The sequence below is a fragment of the Paralichthys olivaceus genome, chromosome 22 (assembly GCF_024713975.1).
Source record: "Paralichthys olivaceus isolate ysfri-2021 chromosome 22, ASM2471397v2, whole genome shotgun sequence".
Lineage (NCBI taxonomy): Eukaryota > Metazoa > Chordata > Actinopteri > Pleuronectiformes > Paralichthyidae > Paralichthys > Paralichthys olivaceus.
The window spans coordinates 13170681-13193979 of NC_091114.1; the positions used below are offsets into that span (position 1 = coordinate 13170681).

General features: G+C 43.2%; 2 protein-coding genes across 2 annotated transcripts; one reads left to right on the forward strand and one right to left on the reverse strand.

Annotated features, from left to right (window-relative positions):
• The first annotated feature begins 43 nt into the window (after positions 1–43).
• mmp14a (matrix metallopeptidase 14a (membrane-inserted)) lies at positions 44–13949 on the forward strand. The gene is made up of 10 exons (XM_020105632.2): positions 44–518; positions 8062–8210; positions 8414–8536; positions 8781–9088; positions 9182–9343; positions 9554–9696; positions 9794–9932; positions 10034–10184; positions 11132–11247; positions 11476–13949. Exons 1-10 carry the CDS (start codon positions 435–437, stop codon positions 11793–11795), a joined length of 1695 nt encoding a protein of 564 aa, XP_019961191.1. The 5' UTR covers positions 44–434; the 3' UTR covers positions 11796–13949.
• A 4968-nt stretch (positions 13950–18917) lies between these two features.
• On the reverse strand, positions 18918–20690 carry mrpl52 (mitochondrial ribosomal protein L52). The gene is made up of 5 exons (XM_069519130.1): positions 20571–20690; positions 20284–20353; positions 19823–19890; positions 19290–19354; positions 18918–19189 (listed from the first exon to the last, which is right to left on the reverse strand). The coding sequence occupies exons 1-5, from the start codon at positions 20602–20604 to the stop codon at positions 19037–19039; spliced, it is 390 nt and encodes a 129-aa protein (XP_069375231.1). The 5' UTR covers positions 20605–20690; the 3' UTR covers positions 18918–19036.
• Positions 20691–23299: the final 2609 nt, after the last annotated feature.

The window sequence follows — 23299 nt, forward strand, 5'->3', positions numbered from 1 at the left end:
ATAATACGTCAGCACATCTGGAGGAGGACCCAGAGGAACATCCTCTCTCTCTCCCCTCTCTCTCTCCTCTCTCTCTCTCCTCTCTCTCTCTCTCCACGTCCACATACTGAGGGGATCGAACACCTCCACCAGGAAACACGAGTCACACTGTGAGAAGTTGGAGCTGCAGCCACCTGATGATTCCACTCACTTTATATTCTCCTCGGTTGTTTCCAGCTCAGATCTGAAGTTTGTCCACGAGGATCCGACCCCGTGTTTTCTCTCTCCCTCTCTCTCTCCCTCTCTCTCTCTCTCTGCCACGTTTTCACATCATAACGGGAGCTCCTGCATCCATCGACATTTCTGTTTTCCCTGCCAGGACGTGTAGAAAGTTAGTTTTGTGAACTTTTTTCTCTCGAGTTTTTTGTGAGGGGCGGTAGTTTGCAGAAACCAGAATGCTGCCCCAGCTCCTCACCCTGGCCTGTGCGGTCTGCTGCTTTGGTTTAACCTCCGTCTCTGCAAATGTGCTAAAAGCTGAGGTAAGTCGCATGGAAACACACTCACACCTTGAAGAAGTATGGACATGTGTTCATAGATGCAATGTTTTCATGCTATAATGTGTCCTCAAGCTGTATTTTCCACTGTGATCACTCTCTTTCATCTGTTTTCTGCATTGTTCGTGGTGAATTTTACATTTTACAAACTCAAGTCTTGATTCTACATACATTTTATTTATGTCTAAGCTTTACTGTGTTGGGTGAAGGTGTTTTGCTGCAACCTCGAGGGTCTTTCAGTCTCTTTTTTATCTAAAGATGGGAGAAGCTGAGGAAGAGGAGGGAGCAACTGTTTATACTCTGTTGTTCATTCTTCCTCCCTCAAACACTCCAGATCTTTGTTTTTCTCCCATAAGGGAGTTGGTCTGAGTTGAGGAGATGGAAGTTCATCCAGAGAATAAAATGACATGTCAAACTTATTATGTTTTTTTTTTGAAGGACAGGGTGGAGGAGGAGGAGGAGAACCAGGCGTGTAGGGGTAGTGTACAGTTTGGAAAACCACAGCTGGGCTGCTTTGTTCTGAGAAAGAGAGGTGGGGGTGGGTGATGGTGATGTGGGGGAGGGGGTTAATAGTTTTCATCCGCCTGTTTAGGCCGCACAGTCAGCCGGCCAGGAAGTTTGTCCGCCTTCACAACAAGCTGGACATGGGGCGCTCCAGCTGGGACAGTGTAGGCCTCTGGGGCCTTGAGGCTGTGAAACCCTCCTCCACCAAAGTGCAGTTCAACTCTCATCTCAACAACACATTTTGTCACCAGGTCTCGTGCAGCAGCAGCAGCGGCTCGGTAAATGACCGGGTATTTTGCCCTGAAGGCAGTGCTTCGTCCCTGAACATTCTAAGTTCACCTTGCAGATAACATCAATAACAAGCAGTGTGGGGATAAGTGCATGGAAGGGAATGTAACACATCAGCATTAGGTCACATCAAGTCACAGGAGCAGTAAACACGCCTGTTTTTTAAATTAAGATCCATGAATTAGTCTCAGATAAACCAACGAATATGTCAAAATATTCAACTATTTCTCAACGTTAAAGGAAGTGAGTCTGCTCCAAAATTTGATGGGTTTTACGTCGCATCCGGTAGAAAAAACAGACGAGAACACATAACTTCCAACAACTGTAGCTTATAGAATACAATGATTTGTCCTTCATCATTTCCCAGACTAACATTTCAAAGAGTTGCCCATACGTGCCTCTCTGTGATGAATAGTCAGCTGTCACAGGAAATTGATTCACAGAGGAAAATAGCCCATTGGCAATAAATGCAGAAGTAAAAAAAAAAAAACACCATGCTGTCATTTTAACACACACACAGGATGCATGAAGGAGCGAAGGACGACCTTAGTCACTGACCACAATCCGCTGGCGTGTGAGTCAAACCAGACATGGTGGATAACTTTGGAGAGTCAGACAGTTTATGAGATGCCATAGGCCGCTGCCCTCCTGCGGCGACGCACCGACACAGTGATGAATGTCTGTAAACAAAGTGAGAAAACATGACTGTTTACCGCAGCTGGAGGACAATACCTCTAACATCTAGCATCCCTGCAGCTGCACATCACTGCCGAAACAATAACGGTCCTGATTTATAGGGAGATCAGGTTATAGGTGAACGTGTTGTGCAGGTTGTGTGCTGTGATGCTGCCAGAGCCAGTCCTGATGCCATGAGAGGATAAGCTTTAATTACGGCTCGGGGATGACATCACCTGAGAGCTGCACATGAACCCTGTGATCAAGAGATAGACGCGTCTGCATGCGGAGAAGGTCCAGTGAACTGGAGCTGCAGAGACGGGAGAAACAAACTTGAGTGACATTAAATGTTTTAATTAACGTCACCAGAGCTCAGTTTTCATTGGGCTGGGAGGGGTTGAGCAAGGCAAGCAGACGGAGACACTGAACTTTGAGGAATTTTGTGGTTTCCCCGCGTTGCTCAACATCTGAACATCCCACTCTGACTTTGACAAACTAAACCCCCACTTAATCCAAGCTGAGTGAAAAGGAGAAGCTCGGCAAATAGAGGAATAAGACCTCAGCTATTCTCTGAAAATCCCTCCTCTGGTGAGGCCTTCGCACCTTCCCCTCATCTGTTTTCATTCTCCTCTTTTTTGCCTCGTCTAACCTTTTCTGCTGAAATGAAAATGCAAATCTGAACCCTGCGAGTAAAGGAAGTGGGCAGCAATGATAACAACAGAGGTTAAAACAGGATATCTCTATATCTGGCTCAAACAAAATAATAGGAGATTTCCCGTTGCCATCTGGAGACATGTCTCGTGATCGCAGCGGAGGGCTGCAGATGTGGCCAAACACACATCTGGGTTCAATTCTCTTTATCTCGACATAGAGTCGCTGTTGATGTAGCATCAAAGAGGAGGCCTTGCTCAAGATCAGTGCGTGCTGCTGTGGCAGGCGGCGGCAGGCGGCGGCTGCTCAAGACATGTCAGTACTCAGCTGGATCGGTTTTAATGTGAAACTGATGGACTTCAAGGGAGAGAGGGAGTTTATCTGAGATCTACAGAGAAGAAAATAAAAACCGAGAGGACATGAAAGAGAGAAAGTTTTTGTCTCAGATGCTCAGCTGGTTGGATTTGACTCTAGTTGATATGTGGCATAGTTTCCTACTAAAAGACTTTAGTGGACAGCAACTGATTACTTTTCCTCGAGTGGTTTATAGAAGTAAAGTGTTAGTACTTTCCTAACTTCTACTGTAATGGATTCTTTGATCCGCACTGCATCCTTCCACCAAGTGTCGTGGAAATCCGTACAGTAGTTTTTGCATCATCCTGCTGTCAGATAAGACAAACAAATATGAAAACATAACCCTCTTAGTCTGGTCAAGTCAAACTACAAATCAAATAACCAATGCATAACCATATTTATTCACCAATAATGACCTAAAACAGGATATGTAACTATACTGCATCCTTTTATGTGTGATATTATAGTTAAACTTATTATTTATAGTAAAAGTCTATTTAGTTAAGATAAGGAAAAACTCAATCAAATCGGCAATTAACTGGAAATAAGAAGTATCAAGCAAAACCAAAAAACGTGAGGATAGTCTATTACAGGTAAAAGTACTACATTCAAATATTTACATAAGTGAAAGCAAGTTTTATCAGCTAGTCTACTGTAAGTACTCAGTATGTGGAATGGAGAAGCAGTGTTTACCAGTTAACCATTTAAAAAATATAATATCAAATGAATGGTAATACATATTAATAAAGTATAAAAGTAAACGTCAAGAACAGTTTATTCTTCCTGTAGTTTATAGGATTATAGGAACATTAGTCTTAAAGTATACTGTCATTTGGTGCAATTGAGGAATCACCTGAATTGATCAGTGCACTGTTTGCATCAGTTTGATTATTTGACCCGGCAGAAGTGTGGATGTGTAGAAGAAGTATCACACAGTGTGGGGGTGAACGCTAACTGGGTCAGAGGAGCCAAGAAATGAAGGCGATGTGGGATTCAGCCCCTCATGAGCAGAATTCTCAGTTTTTTCCGTTGGCACCGAGCGAGAGGAACATCTGACTCAGGCCCTCAAATTGAAATTCAGCCATACTCTCCTCAGCCTCCTCTGCTCTCGTCCTGCTTTTCATTCACTGCTCCTTCCCTTCTAATGTCTTTACCTTTTCTTCTCTACTGTAACTCTGCACTTTAGATCGTCCTCCGTCACCCTCCGTCCGTCTTCGCCTCGGGTCTGCTGAGATTTAAGTGAGCAGCTTGTTTCTAAAGCCAGAAAACCTGCGCATCATAGAAGCTGTTTCAGAAAAATAGACGTACACAAAACAATGACACACTACTGCGAAATGCAAACAAACCTAAGATCACCTCCTCATGCCTGTTTATCATTTATCATACATTGCACAAGATTGGCAAACACCCTTGTGATGCGTTTAACAAACACGATGACAATTTTCCTCTGAAATGACAAAATGCTTCTTTATTTCTTTTCAGCACACATCTATAAATGTTCTGGGGGTTTTTTTTGTTTTGGAGGAAGTTGTGGTTGGCTTATTTTTTTTACAGTTCCAGCTGTGTATGAGCAAGAGTGTGTGACAGTGGGTGCTGTCCTGTACATGCTACCTGTGGGGAATTCAGATATAATATACATCATCATGCCTTTTTTTCTACTTGTTTGTGCGAACAGCTTGTTTTTCGTACATATTCTTGAACATCTGTTGAACATCTGAGGCACAGAATGACCTGACATAACTGGGTGGGCCTGTTGTTTGACCTGATATCGAGGCCCCATCTCGTGTTTAAATAAACATGATCAGCTCAGTTTTGTGCTCTTTGTATTCCCCAAAATATTTTTTTGTCAAATCTGGAAGATTTAGAAGTACATTTAGATTTTTTTTTACATTTAAAGTAATAATATATGACGATCCTTACACTATCCAAAATGTTTCCAATGTTCAAACCCAGAGAAATCCACAATTTTATTCAAGGTAACAGGAAGTTCCCTCCATGGCCTCTGCTTTAACTTCTGTGGCAAATGATTTTTGACGATGTAAAAACACACTGCTCGTCAAGTGGCAAGTTATCTGTTTTCACCTTCCATTGTTTGACTTGGTCACGATAAATCGCCATCCGCTGCGTAACGTGAATAAAACTTGAACACATGACCTCCTCCCAACCCCAAGCGGCTGAAGGCACATACTGTACGTTTAATTCTAATGCGTCAGTGATGGTTTACGCTTCTTCAATTTAGAAAAATCTGTAAATCCACACAACTAAGATTCAGGAATAAGAAAAATTATTAATAGACTGTTAAATATCTGATGAATTATCTGGTTCAGCTCTATAAATGGTAGTAAGGTCAGACCAGGGTCACAGAATCCATGTGTACATCACCCAGCTCCACTGAAACAACCTGTCCCAGCGCGTTTACATCACACTGTCTGTGCTTTATACATTCAGACCTCATGTCACTGCTCGCACACTGCACACAGACCCAGCGGCGTGTTTACCAAACCAGCAGCCAGCCCTTTGACCACACATGGCCGCGCGGAGAGCAAACCCAGCTACTCTGACGCCAACAATACCAGCCATGTACGAGTCTCAATAAATAGAAGCTTTGATGGTGGCTGCTGGGAGTTCCAGGGGAGGAGGGAGTGGACGCTGGGATACCTGGCGTCCCAGCCGGAGGTGGCGGTGTGTGGAGGAGTTTGGTGCAGGAGCAGAGAAGTGGAGGTCCTGACGGTGTGTGTGAGTGTGTGTGTGTGTATGTGGGAGAGTGTTTTTATAGAAGCAGACGCGTCACCACACTGGAGCCACAGGACACACTAGCAGCTCTCAGCGGACGGGCAGAGCGAGTACATTTGGTCGGCGTTCGAGGCTGATTGACTCAGAGGAAGTCAGAAGATAAATTAATTTAACTAGGCGCTTAAATAATCCTGAGAAATCTTAAAGAGATTCTGAGGAGGGGGGAGTATGCAGGGATGGGGAGGAGGGGGAGAGGTTGCGTCTCTGCGGGCCTCATAAGTGAACCTTGTTCTCTGGCCTCTCGGCCCACCACATGACGAACAGTAGCTGTGTGTGCACACACCGGCAGAGTATGACCAGGTAGTCCTGCCCAGTCACTCCATCCCTCCCCCTGCTTCCCCTTCACCCGTTGGACGAAGGCTCCAAGAGAAAAGTTGCAGGAATGGTGGAACAAGAGAGATATCTGAGGTCTGACGCCAACAAAGGAATTCTGGGTAATTCCACCGACTTAATGTGCGGTGGAGATGAGAACGTGTGTCAACTCTGTGAGCAGATGCATGGTTGGAAAAAACAACCTTAAAAATGCACTTTAAAAAATTCCAACAAGAGGGCCAAGATATTAGACGATCGGTAGAACTCGTGCACCATCTTAAATATGAAGTCTTACACCTGCAACCTGCACCCATTGGACGGTACTAGCTGTCAATCACATAGTATCCATGCAACCAATGCATACAGTGTTTTATCGTCCATTTTATTTTTTTCACTGACGCTATAAATCAAGTGACAAGTAGAGACTTGGAATCACCCTCTGCTGGTCAATTGCGAGAATACACGTTTTACTTTCGGGGCACGGAGAAAGGAAATAAAATGTCAAACTATTCCTTTAACAGTGTCTCTGTCCAGTCTTAGACCACCAGCAGCAGGCGGTGGAAAGAATAGGTCGGCCTTTCATGTGTAAAGATAAACAGTGGTGGTTTTGGTCGAGGACGTAGAGAAACAGAAGGAGGAGAAGAGGTCAGACAGAGACAGGAGGAGGATAGATAGAAACAGAAGGAGGAGAAGAGGTCAGACAGAGACAAGAGGAGAAGGAGGATGGAAAGAGACAGAAGGAGGAGAAGAGGTCAGACAGAGACAAGAGGAGAAGGAGGATGGAAAGAGACAGAAGGAGGAGAAGAGGTCAGACAGACAGAAGGAGGAGGAGGGGGAGGAGGAGGAAGTGAACTGACGTCAGTGTTTTTTTACATTTTGTTTTATTTGGGTTTTCGGTTCCTCTCTGGACATGTGACATGTGGGTTTGTAAACAGGATAATGCAACAGTCATTTAAAGACAAGAAATCTAAAATGCTGAGTTGACCCACTGCACACACACAAACACACACACACACACACACACACACACACACACAGCCTTATTCACCATACAATCTGTGTTGCACAGCTGATCACAGGTTGAAACAAGCACTGATGTTGACTGGAATCACTCAAACGCCCACAGGTTCACACAAGCAGCCGATCCCTTCCTTTCTGTTGACTACGATGTTTTCTGCTGGTTTTCCTGTTGTTTCTGGCAAATCCGACCAAACCTCATCTGACGACTCAGACGTTCACAAAGAAACTAAAACAGAAGTTGCAAAACACCTCATAATTTCCAAGTATAAAATACAAGTCTGCTCATTTTGAATTTAGCAGCTAAAGGTCCTTCTTGGCTGTTTCCTGCTAATTATTTTGAGTTTTGGGTTTTTTGTATTAGCATGTTTTCTTTTAAGGGAAGATGAAATTATACAGCAGAACTATTCTATACTGTAGGAACTATTGTTTATCTGGAAAATATATTTAAAAGTCAAAATAAATAAAAATGTACCATGCAGTTCTCGTTTAAAAATGCAGTTTTAAGTAGAAAATATAAAATTCTGACATTATCAGTCAACCTGTATTTGTATAGTAGCTTTCATAAAGGTTTGTGCATTTCTAAGTGCATCACAATTGTCACTTCACAAAATAAGACAAAAGAAAATGGAAATGCTGCCAGAGAACAGGTTTTAAAAGCTATAACAATAAAAAAAAAAAGATAGAAGAAAGAAGTCAATAAAAGGGGGTAAAAGGTAGAGTTGGTCTCAAAAGATAATGTTGGGAGTAATAACACACATTTTCCTGATGAATATAAATGGCTCTGTGAAAAACTGCCTCACACTAAAATGCTGAAATACAGTTTCCAAAGGCCTCAGGTGGTTTCCAATGTTTGGCTTCATCAAACAGAAAAAGTAAATGATTAACCATCACACAAACGAAACTCTAAACCGTCCTCCTCTCTCTCTTTCAGGCTTGGCTGCAGTCGTACGGTTACCTGCCTCCAGGTGACGTCAGAGCTCAGGCCATCCGCTCGCCACAGTCCATTCAAACAGCGATAGCAGCCATGCAGAGGTTTTATGGTTTGACCGTCACCGGCTCCATAGACTCCAACACGTTAGAGTGAGTCCTGATCAATGGCAGTGATTTAATAACACATGACCGCTGGGTTTGATATGCTACTATTACAAGTTAGGGATTCAGAAGTCTCAATGTCACCGGGACGATTCCATGACAAAGAGCGGAGATATGAAGATATGTCTCCTTCACAGCTCTGGAAATATTTCACATAGCTTGAAAATGTGAATTTTTGTTGCCGTTGCCAGGGCGATGAGCCGGCCGCGGTGTGGCGTCCCTGACAAGTTCGGCCCAGAGCTGAAAACCAACCTGAGGAGGAAGAGATACGCTGTTCAGGGTCTGAAGTGGGACAAGTCTGAGGTGACCTTCAGGTCAGAATTCACTCTCTACACACACACTTACACACTGAGCAATAGTTTGATTCGACTATTATCATAGAAGACTAAAAAAAAAAATATATATATGATATAATCCAGTTTTTTCATAAAGGCGCGTCAACATAAACAAACAGTCACACGCCTTCTTACTTCCTCGCCATCCTCCAGTGTTTTATTTTGAATTGACTCCAACCGTCCGAGGCCTGAATCCCTGCATCTCTCCGTTCTTCTCCGACAGCATAGAGAACTACACCCCCAAGGTCGGGGAGCAAGGCACGTATGAAGCCATCCGAAAGGCCTTCAGGGTGTGGGAGAGCGCCATCCCGCTCACCTTCAGAGAGATCCCCTACAGCCACATCAGAGGCAAGGTCGACAAGTACGCAGACATCATGCTCTCCTTCTCGGAGGGCTTCCACGGAGACAGCACGCCGTTCGATGGCGAGGGCGGCTTCCTGGCTCACGCATACTTCCCCGGACACGGCATTGGGGGAGACACGCACTTTGACCTCGCAGAGCCGTGGACCACCGGCAACGTCGACCAGGGAGGTAAGAGAAGGAAGACTGGGCGTCGAGAGATGGATCTGACTCTAGACTAAAACGTACTGAACAGGAGTTTCTCTTCGTCTGTCTTCTCTGAAGGTAACGATGTTTTCCTGGTTGCCGTCCATGAGCTGGGTCACGCTCTGGGTCTGGAGCACTCCAACAACCCGTCTGCCATCATGGCGCCCTTCTACCAGTGGTTCGACACCGAAAACTTTCAGCTCCCCGACGACGACCGCAGAGGCATCCAAACGATTTATGGTGAGTCGTTGTCTTTAGCCGTTTTCAGACATGAACTCAGAAAATATCCAGAAAACTGGGTTTTAGCATTTTCGTGAGTTTGCCCTTCATACATGAAGGAGGAGAATTATCAGGTAGGAAGCATTCACTACGACAGGAGCAGCGTTCGGTGAGAGGTGGCTTCCACATTATCCGTCTCTCATTTCTCTCTCTCTCTCCTCTTTGCTTCAGGAACTAAGTCCGGGGCTCCTCCTCCTCCTCCTCCTCGACCCACAAAACCCTCCAAACCCGAAAAACCAGACCACGGGCCAGACATCTGCGAGGGACACTTTGACACCATCGCTATCCTCAGAGGGGAGAGGTTTGTGTTTAAGGTACAACACAAACATGCAAACACGAGCATTTATGAAAATTATTTTAAAATTTACCATAAGATTCCACTGATCTCATCTTCCTCCCTCTGCGTTGCAGGACAAGTGGTTCTGGCGTGTGCGTAACAACAAGGTGCTGCCTGGTTACCCGATGCCCATCAGTCACTTCTGGAGGGGCCTGCCCTCAAACATCAACGCCGCCTACGAGAGGGATGATGGGAAGTTTGTCTTCTTTAAGGGTAGGTTCCCTCTGGAGAATAAAGTGAATCCAGATTTACTTTCTGGTCTCACTCTCAGTCCTTCTCATCTTGATGTTCTTTTTTCTTTCCTCCATCTGCAGGAGACAGGTACTGGGTTTTCAGTGAGTCCACCATGGACAAGGATTCTCCAAAGAGCCTGACCGACCTGGGCACTGGCCTCCCCACAGACAAACTCGACGCTGCCCTGTTCTACACACCCACAGGACAGACGTACTTCTTCAGAGGCAACAAGTGAGTCTGATCCCCTGAGTCTGATCCCCTGCTTATATCGACCTAATATCACACCTCTGCTTTTATATCCTCTGTAAAGACTGTGCTCTTTTCTAATAAAAGACAATAGACAGGACCGGCCTCTGGGATTCGTTCCTCATCATCCTTGTCCAATTCCAAAATTGTCACCGCGTCCTGACCTGAGTTTTAATAAGAAGCATCGGAAACATTCCTGCAGCCTTCGTGCAAAGATTAGATCGCTTTCCGCTTTGCAAACAAACTGTTGAATCTCGTCGGGCTTATCTGAAAGTAGAAGCACAGCATTTCAGTTCTCTGAGTCATACCTCATATGTATTTGCCTTCAGTCAGAAATCTAACAGTGGAGACGTGATGGCAAATGAGAGCTGAGGGCGGAATACACACAGCAAAGAATTTAAATCCAGAAAACATTGAAACCGATGAGTCTGTGATGACACGATCAAACAATTTAAACCTTGATAATCCACAAGAGCCCCCCCCCATGCAGCACACAGATGTTCAAGATAAAAAACCTCTGTATGGGTCCATCGTCAGGATTAGAGTAAAGCTCCAGACCCCTTTTTTGATTTACTTCCAAAAAATCTATTATTTCATTTCTAGTATATTTTCACTTTTATTGTCTCTCAATTTGAATTGTGAATATAGAATAATGTTAATAATAAACTTTATACGTAAACCACCTGCAGCTAAAAATGCAGATGAAGCTAAAAGCATTGTTAAAATGTAATTCAAAATAAGAAGAGAAGATATTTCAAGAAACATAAGAAGATGTTAAAATTAAAAGAAAAGGAAATAAAAAACAAAGAAGAAAGAAAGTGATAGAAAAAAAATGGTCTTATATAAATATAAATGAATTCTCAGGCCCGTCTCTCCTGAAGCAGTTTCGGATGGTTCTGTCTTTAACCGCTCTGTCTTTGTGTGGTTTGCAGATATTACCGCTTCAACGAGCAGACTCGCACTGTGGACAGCGGTTACCCAAAACCCATCAACATGTGGAGCGGCGCACCAGACAACATCAAGGCTGCCATCATGAGTGAGGATGGATGTAAGTTTCCCTCGTCGTCTGTCGCTGAGAGCCAGAGCGATAAATGATTGTATTAAAATTGATTAGAGACCGTTTGGATCATTTAAACATTCTGCATTTTGGCATCTTTGGAATCTGTGTTGGACACAATTATCAGACAGAAACCTAAAAATATAAAAGTTATTATATAAACTTAAAATAATAATTTGCAGCTACATTATAAAGACACTTTTTTCCATTTTTCTGCAGCGTACACATATTTCTACAAGGCCAACAAGTACTGGAAGTTCAACAACCAGTACATGAAGGTGGAGTCCGGCTATCCCAAGTCCGTGCTCAACGACTGGATGGGCTGCGAGAGCGAGGAGCCCAAGAAGGGTCGGGAAGAGGAGGTGATCATCATCGAGGTGGACGAGTCACAGAGCGGGGCCGGGCCCGTCGCCGTGGTCATCCCCCTCCTGCTGCTGGTGCTGGTGGTCGTCACCCTGGGAGCGCTTTTGTTCTTCAGGAAGTACGGCACGCCCCGACGCCTCCTCTACTGCCAGAGATCCCTCCTGGACAAGGTGTAGGCAAAGAGACGGGCGACTGAGAGACTGCCGCAGAGGGACAGAAAGAGAAGGGGAGAGAGAGAGGAAAAAAACGAGGGCCGGGAGACGATGGAAACAGAGAAGGGGGGGAGAAGAAAGAGGAGGAGAGAGCGAGCGGAGGAAAAAGACAGTGTTATGTGTTTGGTGGTTTGTATTTGCCACGACAGAGCGGAAAAAAAAAGAAAGAGAAAGGCCCTAGAAACTGAAATCAGGAAAATGTGTATTTGTATGTTAACTATTTACATGTACTGTTGTGTGTCAGGAGGTTGAAGAACAAACCCACCGTCTCATGTAGAGAAGGGAAATATGCAAAGACTCACCTCTCCTCTCTCGCATCCCAGGTATTCAAACAACAAAAACATCCCTCCACGCTTCCTCTACTTTTAACTGGACGACTCCAGCTGAACTGCTGTCTGATTCAAGAGTCCCCCCCCCCCCCACCCTCCACCCTCCTGGAAACTTTAGAAATCTGTGTTTTGTTTTGTTTCTTACTCATAAATTCATCGTTTCATTTTTGCTGTCAAGTCCCTTGTTCGTTTGTTTTTATGGAGAAAGTTATTGTTTGAATATGACATTTATTCTCAAAAGTGCCAAAGTTCTGAGGATGAACCACGAAACATCGCCTGTGTAAACATGACTTCTTTTTTTTTTTACCACTAAAAAGAACCTCAGACTTTTTCGGTAAAGCCAGAAATCCAAATCATCGAGTTTGATTTTTCTGTGATCAAACAGATTTCAATCCCACATTTTGCTCCATTGAGACGATTGTAGTTATGCACTTGTACTTTCGCTTGTGTGAGAACTTTGGAGGAAATGCTCATATTTCTTAAACTGAAATAATTGTTTTGGTGTCGATTCTCAAGTATCGTCTCAGCACTATTGTAGAAAATGTTAAAGGACATGATTTGCCTTTTTACTTCTTCTTTCCTTTGTGAATGTAAAAGTTCTGCAAAGTTAAAAAGCCTCCTCTCCTCGACAGAAAACACTGAAGCGTCAGTAGTCCGGCCCATATTTCCGCTCTATTGAGATGTCACAATGCTCCACCCACTGGCTAATCTGGCACGCCCCCTCACAAAACCATGTAACGTACGAGCGGAAGCCGACATTTCCTGTACACGCTGGAAGCGGTTGACCAATCTGGCCAATCAGAGGAGACTGGGCTTTATCGGGAGGCGGGGTTGGCCTTAAAGAGACAGGAGCTAAAACGAAGTGTTTCAGACAGAGGCTGAAAAGAGGAGCTGCAGCGATGGACGGTCTGAGGAAAGTGATGGTTTCTGAACATTAGAGCATGAAAACATTTTTAAGTAATGACACAAGTTGAAAACTACGAATCAGAATGTCTCCTTTAAAACAGTATAAATACTTGTAAGTAACAGGACAAAGATGTTCAGGGCCAGTTGAAGCGTTTTCCCCTTGATTGTCACGTCTAAAACCAACGATGGTTCGAATCCTTTTTTCCCCAGCGCACAGCGACAGTCTGCTGCTGCGACTCCAGACGCTCGCAGGCAAAACTCTTCGTTCAGTGCAAGCAGTCAGACGGGAACTTTATAATTTTTCTTACGTGATGTTTTAACTCACAAATGGCGGTTTTGAAACATTCCAGTACTTTTGCTGTCAAACGCGAGCGCAGTAACCGGTACGGTTTCCAACAATATGGTGCAATTTTGTAATTATTATCGTTGCTATGGGACATTGTTGTTATTATAAGTATGGTTATTGTTATTATTGTTCTCCTGGTAAGGTTATGATTTTTTTTTTTTGTGCATTGTCATTTGGAGTCCTGCTGGACAGAGGCATAACATGACAATGGTGGAGGTGAATCCCAGTTTACATTCAGCATGTGGTGAATTAGATCTGATCAGAGGGTGAATGTGAGTTCAGAGTTTCGGATTCATCCCGACGTTGGCACAGAATAACAAACAATGCTATTTATGAACTTTGACACTGATGGTGCTCATTGTTTTTTTTTGTTTTTTTTTAACTCAAATCAAAATTGAAGGTGAATTGATGTAGTTAATAACAATGATAATGGTAATGATATTTATAATGATGATCATGGAATGAGATTTGTTTTTTGTTCCTGTCTGTTTTCACTTTTGTATTTCAGTAAAGTGAAATTAAACTATTTTCTACAAACAGTTGTACATATTCTTCCAATGCTTTCAGAATCTTTTCACACACACACACACACACTTTCACATTATACAGTAAATACAGCCATACTTGTAAGAAATATAAAAATATAAACCTCCACTTACCTGCCTTATTAAACGCGTAGACTGTAAAGTGTCATCTCCCAAAATTAAAGCCAAAGCATCTTGGCCACTGCCACCTGGTGGCTGGGTGTAGTACAGCTCCTAAGCTTCATGATTGACAGCTGAGACAGGCTCACGATTGGTCGACCATGTGTATCAGTGGGACAACGATATTTTGGCGTCCATCTTTTAATTGCAAGGGCGCAGACTCTAGTGTTCACATCCCGGATATTTTGGCTTCATTCAGGGATAGTGAGAGGAACAGTCTATGGTTCAACCCATCCTGACGTCCATACTCAGAAGGAGTTGTGAAAAGTTGCCTGATTAGAACAAAGGGAGGTGCAGTGAGACAAATGTCAGGGCCGGCAACGAATCCTCGAGGTCTGTGCACAGTTACACCACCGGTTCTCCTTCAGTCATGTGCTGAGGAATGGGTCGGAAAAAATGATAGAACGGCCACATTTTTCAGAGAAGTGTGTTCCAGCTGAGCATCTGGTACTCTTGAAACATCTGATCCTCTCGGGCTGCAGCCTGCATGTGTGTAGATAAGTGAGTGTGAGTGTGTGTGTGTGTGTGTGTGTGTGTGTGTGTGTGAGTGTTTGTCAGTGTGTGTGTGTGTGTGTTCAGTTTCATGCAAAGAAAAGTTGACGCCCTGGCTCTCCCTGACATTAACAGTAATAGTAAAAACGTGTGAAGAAAAATAGTGAGCAAAGGAAAAGACAGGAAAGGTGAGAGAAGTGAGAAGGCCACTAAAACAAATTATTTTATTGGTTTGCAGATTTCTAAAAAGCCCTTCTCTAAGCAGCCTCCCCCCTGCCCTCTCTCCCCTCTCTCCCCTCTCTTATTTCCTCACCCATTGCAAAATTATTTTCTTTATGAGGCTTCAGTCTCAAACTCCTCCTCTCACCACAAGTATCTCTGGTCTGTTTTTGCTCTTTCTTTCTCTGGCCTCTCCTCCCCCTCTCCTCCCCCTCTCCTGTCCCCGTGCTCTCTGTTTTAACTCTTCCCACGCTGCACGCTGTGACTGTGCTGCTAAACAACAACAACAACCTGGGTAAATCACAGAAATAGAGAAAAGAGCCACAAGAATTGAACGAAAAATATTTTGTTGCAACTGTGGTTTAGTTTCTCAGAACCTGTTTTTCATGCAAGTGACATTTTCCAAGATGCATCATTTAGGTCAGGCTACTTTTACACATGGAAATTCCTGCAGATGATTGTTTATATCACATTTTCCAACAGTCGTATCGTAGTCGTATTGAAATGACAGTTTTATTATGGATTTTAATTGGATTTGTACAGCTGATCCCAGACTTTACAGGATGCCAAAAACATATTGTGCATAATATTTGTTATATCAGATTTGAGGATGAGTTGCAGTAGTTGTCATTAAAATGTCACTTGTCTGCGTACAAATATTCTGCCCACTAACCTGACTGACCTTTTTTTTTTTTTTTACTCACATCTGTTCCTCCACTTTCCTCCGTCACTGGCCAAACTCTGGTGTTTCCATTTGTCTCAGTGGATCTCTCTCATGCACAATAACTGTTTGGACGGATGAATCTCCACAGACACACTGATGGATGTGAGGACGCTGCTGAGTGTTCCCACACTGAAGGGTTACAAATCTAATCTTCCAGCTGTTACAGCGTGATATACGTAGTTTATATTGTGGCCCAAGCGCTCATCATAGAATTTATGCCACAGCTTTCTGATAAAGCACCATTTACATTCATTATGTGTTTTATAAATCAGTTATGAATGTTACTAATCAGAATGTTGAGGTTGTCTGGTTGAGGAAAAAAAGATCTTGAGCAAAATCCATTCATAAACAACCTATTAAACATTTATCAATGACATTAATCCACCAGAAAAAAAAACATAGATTTACTTTAATTACTTTTGTGTAGCTGTTTTTCTGTCGCCCTTTCTAGTGATTTATTTCATATAACCAGTTATTCACTGGTTGACTGCCTCCAGGCTGATAACCAGTGCTACTACTGACACTTTAGTAATTTGGGAATTTATTCACTGGTTGTGCACCAATTTTGTTTCCTGTGTCTACAACTAATTTCCCTTTAGGAGCCTTGCTAAGAATTTACTGCTCTCTTCCAGGAAATGATTAGGAAACAAAATTCAGACAAGAGACAGTGAAGTTCAATGTTATCAAAGACGCTGCAGATGAGTTTTTGAGTCAGTAAACTCATGGTAACTTTGCACAGAGCCGTTTGGACGTGCTGCCGTGTTCATCTGCCAAGAATCTGCTTGTCCTGTCTTGTAGGTCAGAGAGATAAACACAGATGACATCGCTGGCAGCCACGTTGGCTTCTGCTCTTCTTTCTCTGTCAGCCATTTTAATGCTGAACTCATTCAGTCTGGCCGGGTGGTGCAGGAACAACCATCAGGCTCAGCACTCCTGCTCCATGCCATGCAGGCAGGAAGTGGCCAGGACAGCTGCTTGCAATTCAACCTGAGACTTTGTTTGGGTGACCTACATTATGGCACAGTTTCCTCTCTGCTGTAATTTTTTTCTTGTCTTTTTCCCTCCTCGTTTTCGTCTTCTACCGGACTTCCAGTACCAGAACTGTAATAAAACCGAGGTCTGAGGTACTCGACTCGAGCCCGTCTGATATTTAAGTTATTTTTACTTTAAAGTTGGCAGAAAACAACCACTCAATTCAATGCTTTTATTTTAATTATATAATTTAAAGACAATAGACCAAGATCTGTTAAGTGTTAATAAATGGAACATTTCTTACGTCTTGATTTTTAATGCAGGACTTTTATGTAGTTGAGTGTTTTTTACGATACATTTGTACTTTTATTCAAGCGAAGGATCTCAAACTCCCACTCAAGCGGAGGCATTTTAACACACTGACATGAAATAAGACTGAAACTAATCTACTATATAAAAAGGACCAACTTCTAAGAAACCACAAAGCTTTCTGTCCAACAAACAAAGACAATTACAGCCTCCATCGTGCCAGTTCTCATACAGTCACGTTCAAAATGTTCAGGCTGGGTAATTCTGTCTGTCGAGCTAACCCAGGGTGCCCCATAGCCCAGGAACACCCAGGTCAGGAAGCGGTCTCTGGGAATGAGTTGCTGAATCAGACCCTCCACAAAACCCCCCGACTCTGCACCATCCCATCCTCCCTCACCCCCAACCCCAGTTGGCTGTGCCTGGAATCCCTCCCCGTTTCTGGTCTGTGGGTACAACTACACAGAGCCTGTCAGCTAATCCTCAAAAAGCATCTGTCTCATCCTTCACCTCCTCTCTCTTTCCTTTTTATCCTCCATCCTTGCAGACTGACCTCACCTAACACCCCCCTGAAACATTCGTCTCCCTCCTCCATCCCTCCCTGCCTCCCCTCTGTCGCCGACTTCTGCACAATAAGCAACATCTGGTTCTCATTTCACAAAAACCAAAACAACACGAGGAGGAGAGGAAGGGAGAGGGGGGGGGGGGGGTATTCACAGAAAAGCAGGATGTGAGAAGACGGTGAGTCGGGAGAAAGAATGAGGGGGTCACATTTCTCACTGTCTGAGGTCTTTTGATGCTCCAGGTGCGAGGATACGTGTGAAAGGAGGACAGGGTGGATTCTGTCGCCTTGTTAACCACTTTGACATTTCTTAAAAACACCTTTTTTAACACTTCACACCCTCTGTGGCCTGTTCTGCATCCCCACGACATGACAAACTGTCAGCTGCTTTGGTCAACTGTGTAAAAAAAAAGTCAAGGCGAGGGGGAGAAAACTCCCATCTCCACAGAAAAGAATCTGCAACTCAGCGGCTACAGCAACCCTAATTACAGTGGGGCTTTGCTGAAGTCTGCAACAAGAGCCGGGCAACAGAGAGCAACAGAGAGGGAGAGAAAAGCGTGAGGAAGAGGGGAGAAGAAAGCAAAAGTGAGGGTGAGCAAAGGGGAGAAGGGAGGAGAGGGGGAGGCTTACCTCATTTTGTAAATAGTGGGTTTATAAGTCAAAAGACACTGCCAGTTATTGCTGACATTACAAAAGCACAGCTGCTCGGTGTCTCTGCTCAATGTCCCTGAACACAAAGACTGCAAACGACAAGAGGTCAAGTTTAATCATCCGGATTTAAAAAGACGTAGAAAAGATTCAAGCCTCTCACTCAAAAAACCTTGAAAATAACTTGTGTATTTTGTTTTTACGCTTCAGTGATGATGAAGTCAATTGTTTCTGCAGCTTGATTAAGATATTTTTTCCCCTCCTTAAAAAAAAATTTGAGCCAATACCAGAAAATATCACTTTCTGTGGGACGACGCTTTCTGCCAACTTGGCTGCAGTCGTTTAAATCATCTTTCCAGACACCAGGCTGCAGAACGGCACATTCAAGACTCAAGCTTTTCCTTCAGCTGGGTGGAGAAGTCCCTTGAAAGTACAGACAAAGTGGCTTCATATGAGTTTTGAAAAGCTTGATTAGTTTCCAAAAACCCTCACTTTCTATCTCCAAACATCTGAGTAATTTGTGTTTTTCTCTGCTGCTACTTAAGGTTTCATTTTCTTATTAAACTAAGCTGCGGCCTCTGAACATTCGTCATGTATTTTGATGAATAAACCTGACGGCATGCCAAGCTGTCAGCCCTTCACTCGCTATCTCTCTCTGTCGACAACACACACTCGTACACAGCGATGATCCTGAATCAGTTTGCCAGCTCCGCCCTTCCTCCGCCTGCCCAACACAACTCCTTGATATACTTGCCCCGAGTGTCGACACCAGACAAAATGGCGTTTGGGCTCCAGCGCTGCCTCGAAACAGAGAAATGCTGCATTCTAGTGGAGGCAGAGAGACATTAACTCTGATCCCAAAGAAATCAGCAGAAGTGTTCTAATTATAAAATCAGAAACATTTATTTCAGAAGACACAAACAGAAAACACAGACATCCTCAGAAACGTTTGCACTGAGCTGAACATCAACATGAGGTTATCACACGATGGTCAGTTTTAACTTTCAGGTTTTTTCTTCAGAAGTAGCCTCCCTTTAGGTTTTAGCAAAAGAGACTTTTTGTGCTCCTCCAGTCTTTTGGCCTCCTCCTGTTTTTCCTTCAACCTCTCTATTCCTTTGTCCACCTCATTGTTAAGCATCACGATACGTCTCTGTGAAAGGAAAAGGGGGGGGGGGGGGGGGGCAGAAATGCACGGTTGTAAAAGTGAAAATGCGGAAGAAGATGATGAAGAATAAATCTACGATACTCACAGCTAAAACTTCTCTCTCTTGTTTTCGTCTCTGCTGGCCCTTCAGCAGTGGAGCTGGTCTTCCATCTGTCCACCATAAAAGATACAGTTAACACATACACACTTTATATTACAAAACATGCTGCAAATACACACATTGTTTTATTACACACCATCACAGCTTTCCTTCATATTTGCAAAGGGCGCATTTAGAGTGACAAAGACGCAGCACAGACTTTAGAGCATAAGATAACGTTTTGGCAACGTAAGCTTTAATATAATTATTGTGTCTTATACTCGGTGTGACACATAACCTCAATAAAAGATGAGGAAACAAAACCAAAGAAGAAACTAAACAGATTACTTCCTGTACCAACCTGATGATCTAATTCAGAGGAGATCTGTCCCATTTCTTCATTTCCTAAACGATCATCATTACCTAATTATTTCTTTTTAAGTGAAATCTCGACCATAATCCATATCATGATAAAAATACTTAATATAAATAATGCTGCAAACAATATTATTCAACTGAGTTGAGAAAGTAAAAAATACCTGCAAACGACCAGTCGGGTAAATCAGTCAGAGGTCCATATTCTGTGCCGCTCCGAGCGAGTCCATGTCTGAGAGCGAACACACACACACACACACACACACACATATTATACAACAGGGAAAAGAGGACAAAACTTTAAATTTTAAACCTAAAAGACACCAAGGTTGGGTTAAGGGCAGTTCTCACCACCACCTGTAATGTGTTTACCTGCTGATCCAAGGTCAGATCATTCATAAAAAGACCCAAACATTACATATTGAAGGTCTTACAGCTAAATTCAGGATCAGGTATCAAAGCATCAGGTTCATTCAGGTCTTTAACATGTCTGCTGGTCTTTAACATGCCCCCCCCCCCCAGTTACAAGTACTGACTGTTACAGTACTATCATTATTATTATTATTAGTAGTAGTATTATCATGAACACAGTACTCGGTCAGTGTACTCTGAACAGTAAACTTACTCTTTCCTCCACTTCTCTCCAGCCTGTGCTCCACGTGTTGTGCTGAAGCTTCGAGTGGAGTTTCTCAACACTGAGAAACAACGAGAGGAGAATGAGTCCATACGTTTACATGAGAGAACAGTTAGCATTAGCATTAGCTCGTCAGTCGGTACAGCGGCCCTAGAGTCGGTTATTGAAACAGACTCTGGGTCAAATGGGGCAACGACTCGATCTACAACCGCACGTGGCCTCGGTGTCTGAACGAGACTGAGACAAACAGCGGATTCAGAGGACAACCTCTGTCTCACCTGAGCAGCACAGCGTCCTGATGGGGGCCGCCATGTTGTCTGCAGTACCCACCGCTCACCATCGGGGGGAGCTGAAGATACACGGTGTGGGGGCCTGGCTCATTTCAACTGTTTTAAATTCAATTAAATTAAATTAACACAATAACACCAAAGGATATGAATCATAAAAATATATCCTCTCTATTTATGAACTGTACATGGGCCATTAACAAATAATTACATTTAAAAAAATAATTTAAATAATTATATAAGAATTTAAAATATGTAAGATTGTTTTTTTTAATTATCTCATTGGTTGTTAAAATTGTGAATCATAAATTGCAGAAATTCTGAATAACACTGGATATAGTGATTAACTGTGTATAAGTGTGCTGAATTATGATTCATTAAACATGCAATACTTTTTTTTTTTTTGTCATAAGATAATTTGTATTTTTCAAGGAGTTTGCACCAAAAAAAGAAAAACACCAACTGAAGTGGACCCTTGATTATGACTTCTTGTGTGGCCCCTGTCTAATAGAGGGGCCTTTCAGTCAAGATCTGAATTAAATATCTTGTTCGCATGGTGCATATTTCCCCAAAAATGATTATAATAATTATAATGAGACAAGAAAAATGAAGTGACCAAGACGGTTTGCAGGAGCAACAGTGGCCCAACTACCAGGGTTTTAATCATGGGGCTGTATCCAGATAATCATCACTGTAAACATCACTGTCTCCAAAGAGGTGAACGAGGAAATAAAGCCATGCAGACTTTCATTTACAACATTAAATAACTGTGAATGAAGGAAATAAATGCATTTCATTACATGTTGAATTGACGCGAGTCATGAGCATTAGATCACAGTGTGAGTAAACGGTCGGGTAACGTCTCCCTGAGCCTCGTCATGTCTGTGAGAAAATACTCAGATGATGTCGCAGTAATTCCCTGGACTCTATTTTGATCTATTTTACTTCTTTCTTTATTTTTCAGTTGAGAAATCTTCTAATGCGCTGGTTCCTAATGTTTTTGACCCATGACCCCTGAGAAGATTGTCTCACATCATCAGAAGTTATGATCTGGTGGGAGCATGAAGTGTGAGGTGAATCTGAAACACATATAAATCTAATTTCTCCAGAGAAAAAAAAGACGCGTTTAAATGTTTTGTTTGCTCTTTGAACTGCTAATTATACAAATACACAAGATTGATGTGGATGGATGGAGAGTACTTCAAGTGTCTCTGTGTAAATATTATAGAGCTGAGTGTAGTGTGTGTTTGTGTGTGTGTGTGTGTGTGTGTGTGAGTCTGTGTGTAAAGTATTGTTTTTGTATGAACTGCTCCGACACTAAGCCCAGAAGAATTTCTCTGTTGGCTTTTCAGACAAGTTCCCACTCGCTGAGCTGCAGGAGCTGAGATCAGACTGGAGGCTGCAGCCGCTGCAGGGATCCGCTCCACCGCAGGGGCCACGGGGGGTGAGGAGGGTGCTCCGGGCCACAGACAACTGACACAGACTGGACTTTATCAGGAAGGGTGATGCGTCTCCGTCAGTGGTGCAGCAGCCTGTCAGTGGTGCAGGGGTCAGTGGTGCAGCAGCAGCAGCAAGTCAGTGGTGCAGGGGTCAGTGGTGCAGCAGCAGCAGCCAGTCAGTGGTGCAGCAGTAGAAGCCAGTCAGTGGTGCAGCAGCAGCAGCCAGACAGTGGTGCAGCAGTAGAAGCCAGTCAGTGGTGCAGCAGCAGCAGCCAGTCAGTGGTGCAGCAGCAGCAGCCAGTCAGTGGTGCAGCAGCAGCAGCCAATCAGTGGTGCAGCAGCAGCAGCCAGTCAGTGGTGCAGTAGAAGCCAGTCAGTGGTGCAGCAGCAGCAGCCAATCAGTGGTGCAGCAGCAGCAGCCAATCAGTGGTGCAGCAGCAGCGGAGTGTTTACTCTGGATCGTCCCTGGAGAATCCACACACCGAGAAAAAATCCACCCGCCGCCTCACCGCGCCGTGCCCCTCCGCGCATTCCACAGGCTGGCGCTTCAACAAAGTAGAGCCGTTGCCCCAAACGACGCAGTTTCAACTCAAGCTTCACTGTGACGTGACAAAACAACATGTACATGTTACTGCATGTTTCTACAACAGTGTTAAAGTAAATATAATTTAAATTATACAATTTTAATCAGTAATTATACTCAGTTGCTCAGTTTTCTTTATCATTCATATTAAAGGGCAGTGGTGGACGCAAACTTTGTACTTTAGCAAATAGAGAAAAATAAAACTTTATAGCAAGTAAAAGTTCCACATTAACTTCAAATTGAGTAAAGATAAGTTAGCACTAGCTTTTAAATATACTATTAAAAGTAAAGGTAACAAATTTGCTTTTCAGATTTAATAAAATAAGTAAGTACTTAGGATACTTAGGGTATACTTAGGCTATTAAAAAGTAAAAGTACCACATTTACTTTTCTACTTGAGTAAAAGTAACTAAGTACTTGTTATTAAATATACTCAATGTATTAAAAGTAAAAGTACCTTGCTATAGTGGAGGGAGGACATGACCTTGCTGTCCACTGTCCCTGCTCACCACACTGAAGTAACACTGTGTCCCTTCATTCAATAAAGTTCCTCAATAAAAGATGTTTCAGCTACATTAGTGATACTTACACCTTATTGTACCATAAATGATAATATACAGTGTGTTATGACTGTATTAAATGCGTAGTTTGGGTATTTTAAGTTTATTCTAATGGTAAAACTTGTGTATGTTTTACTT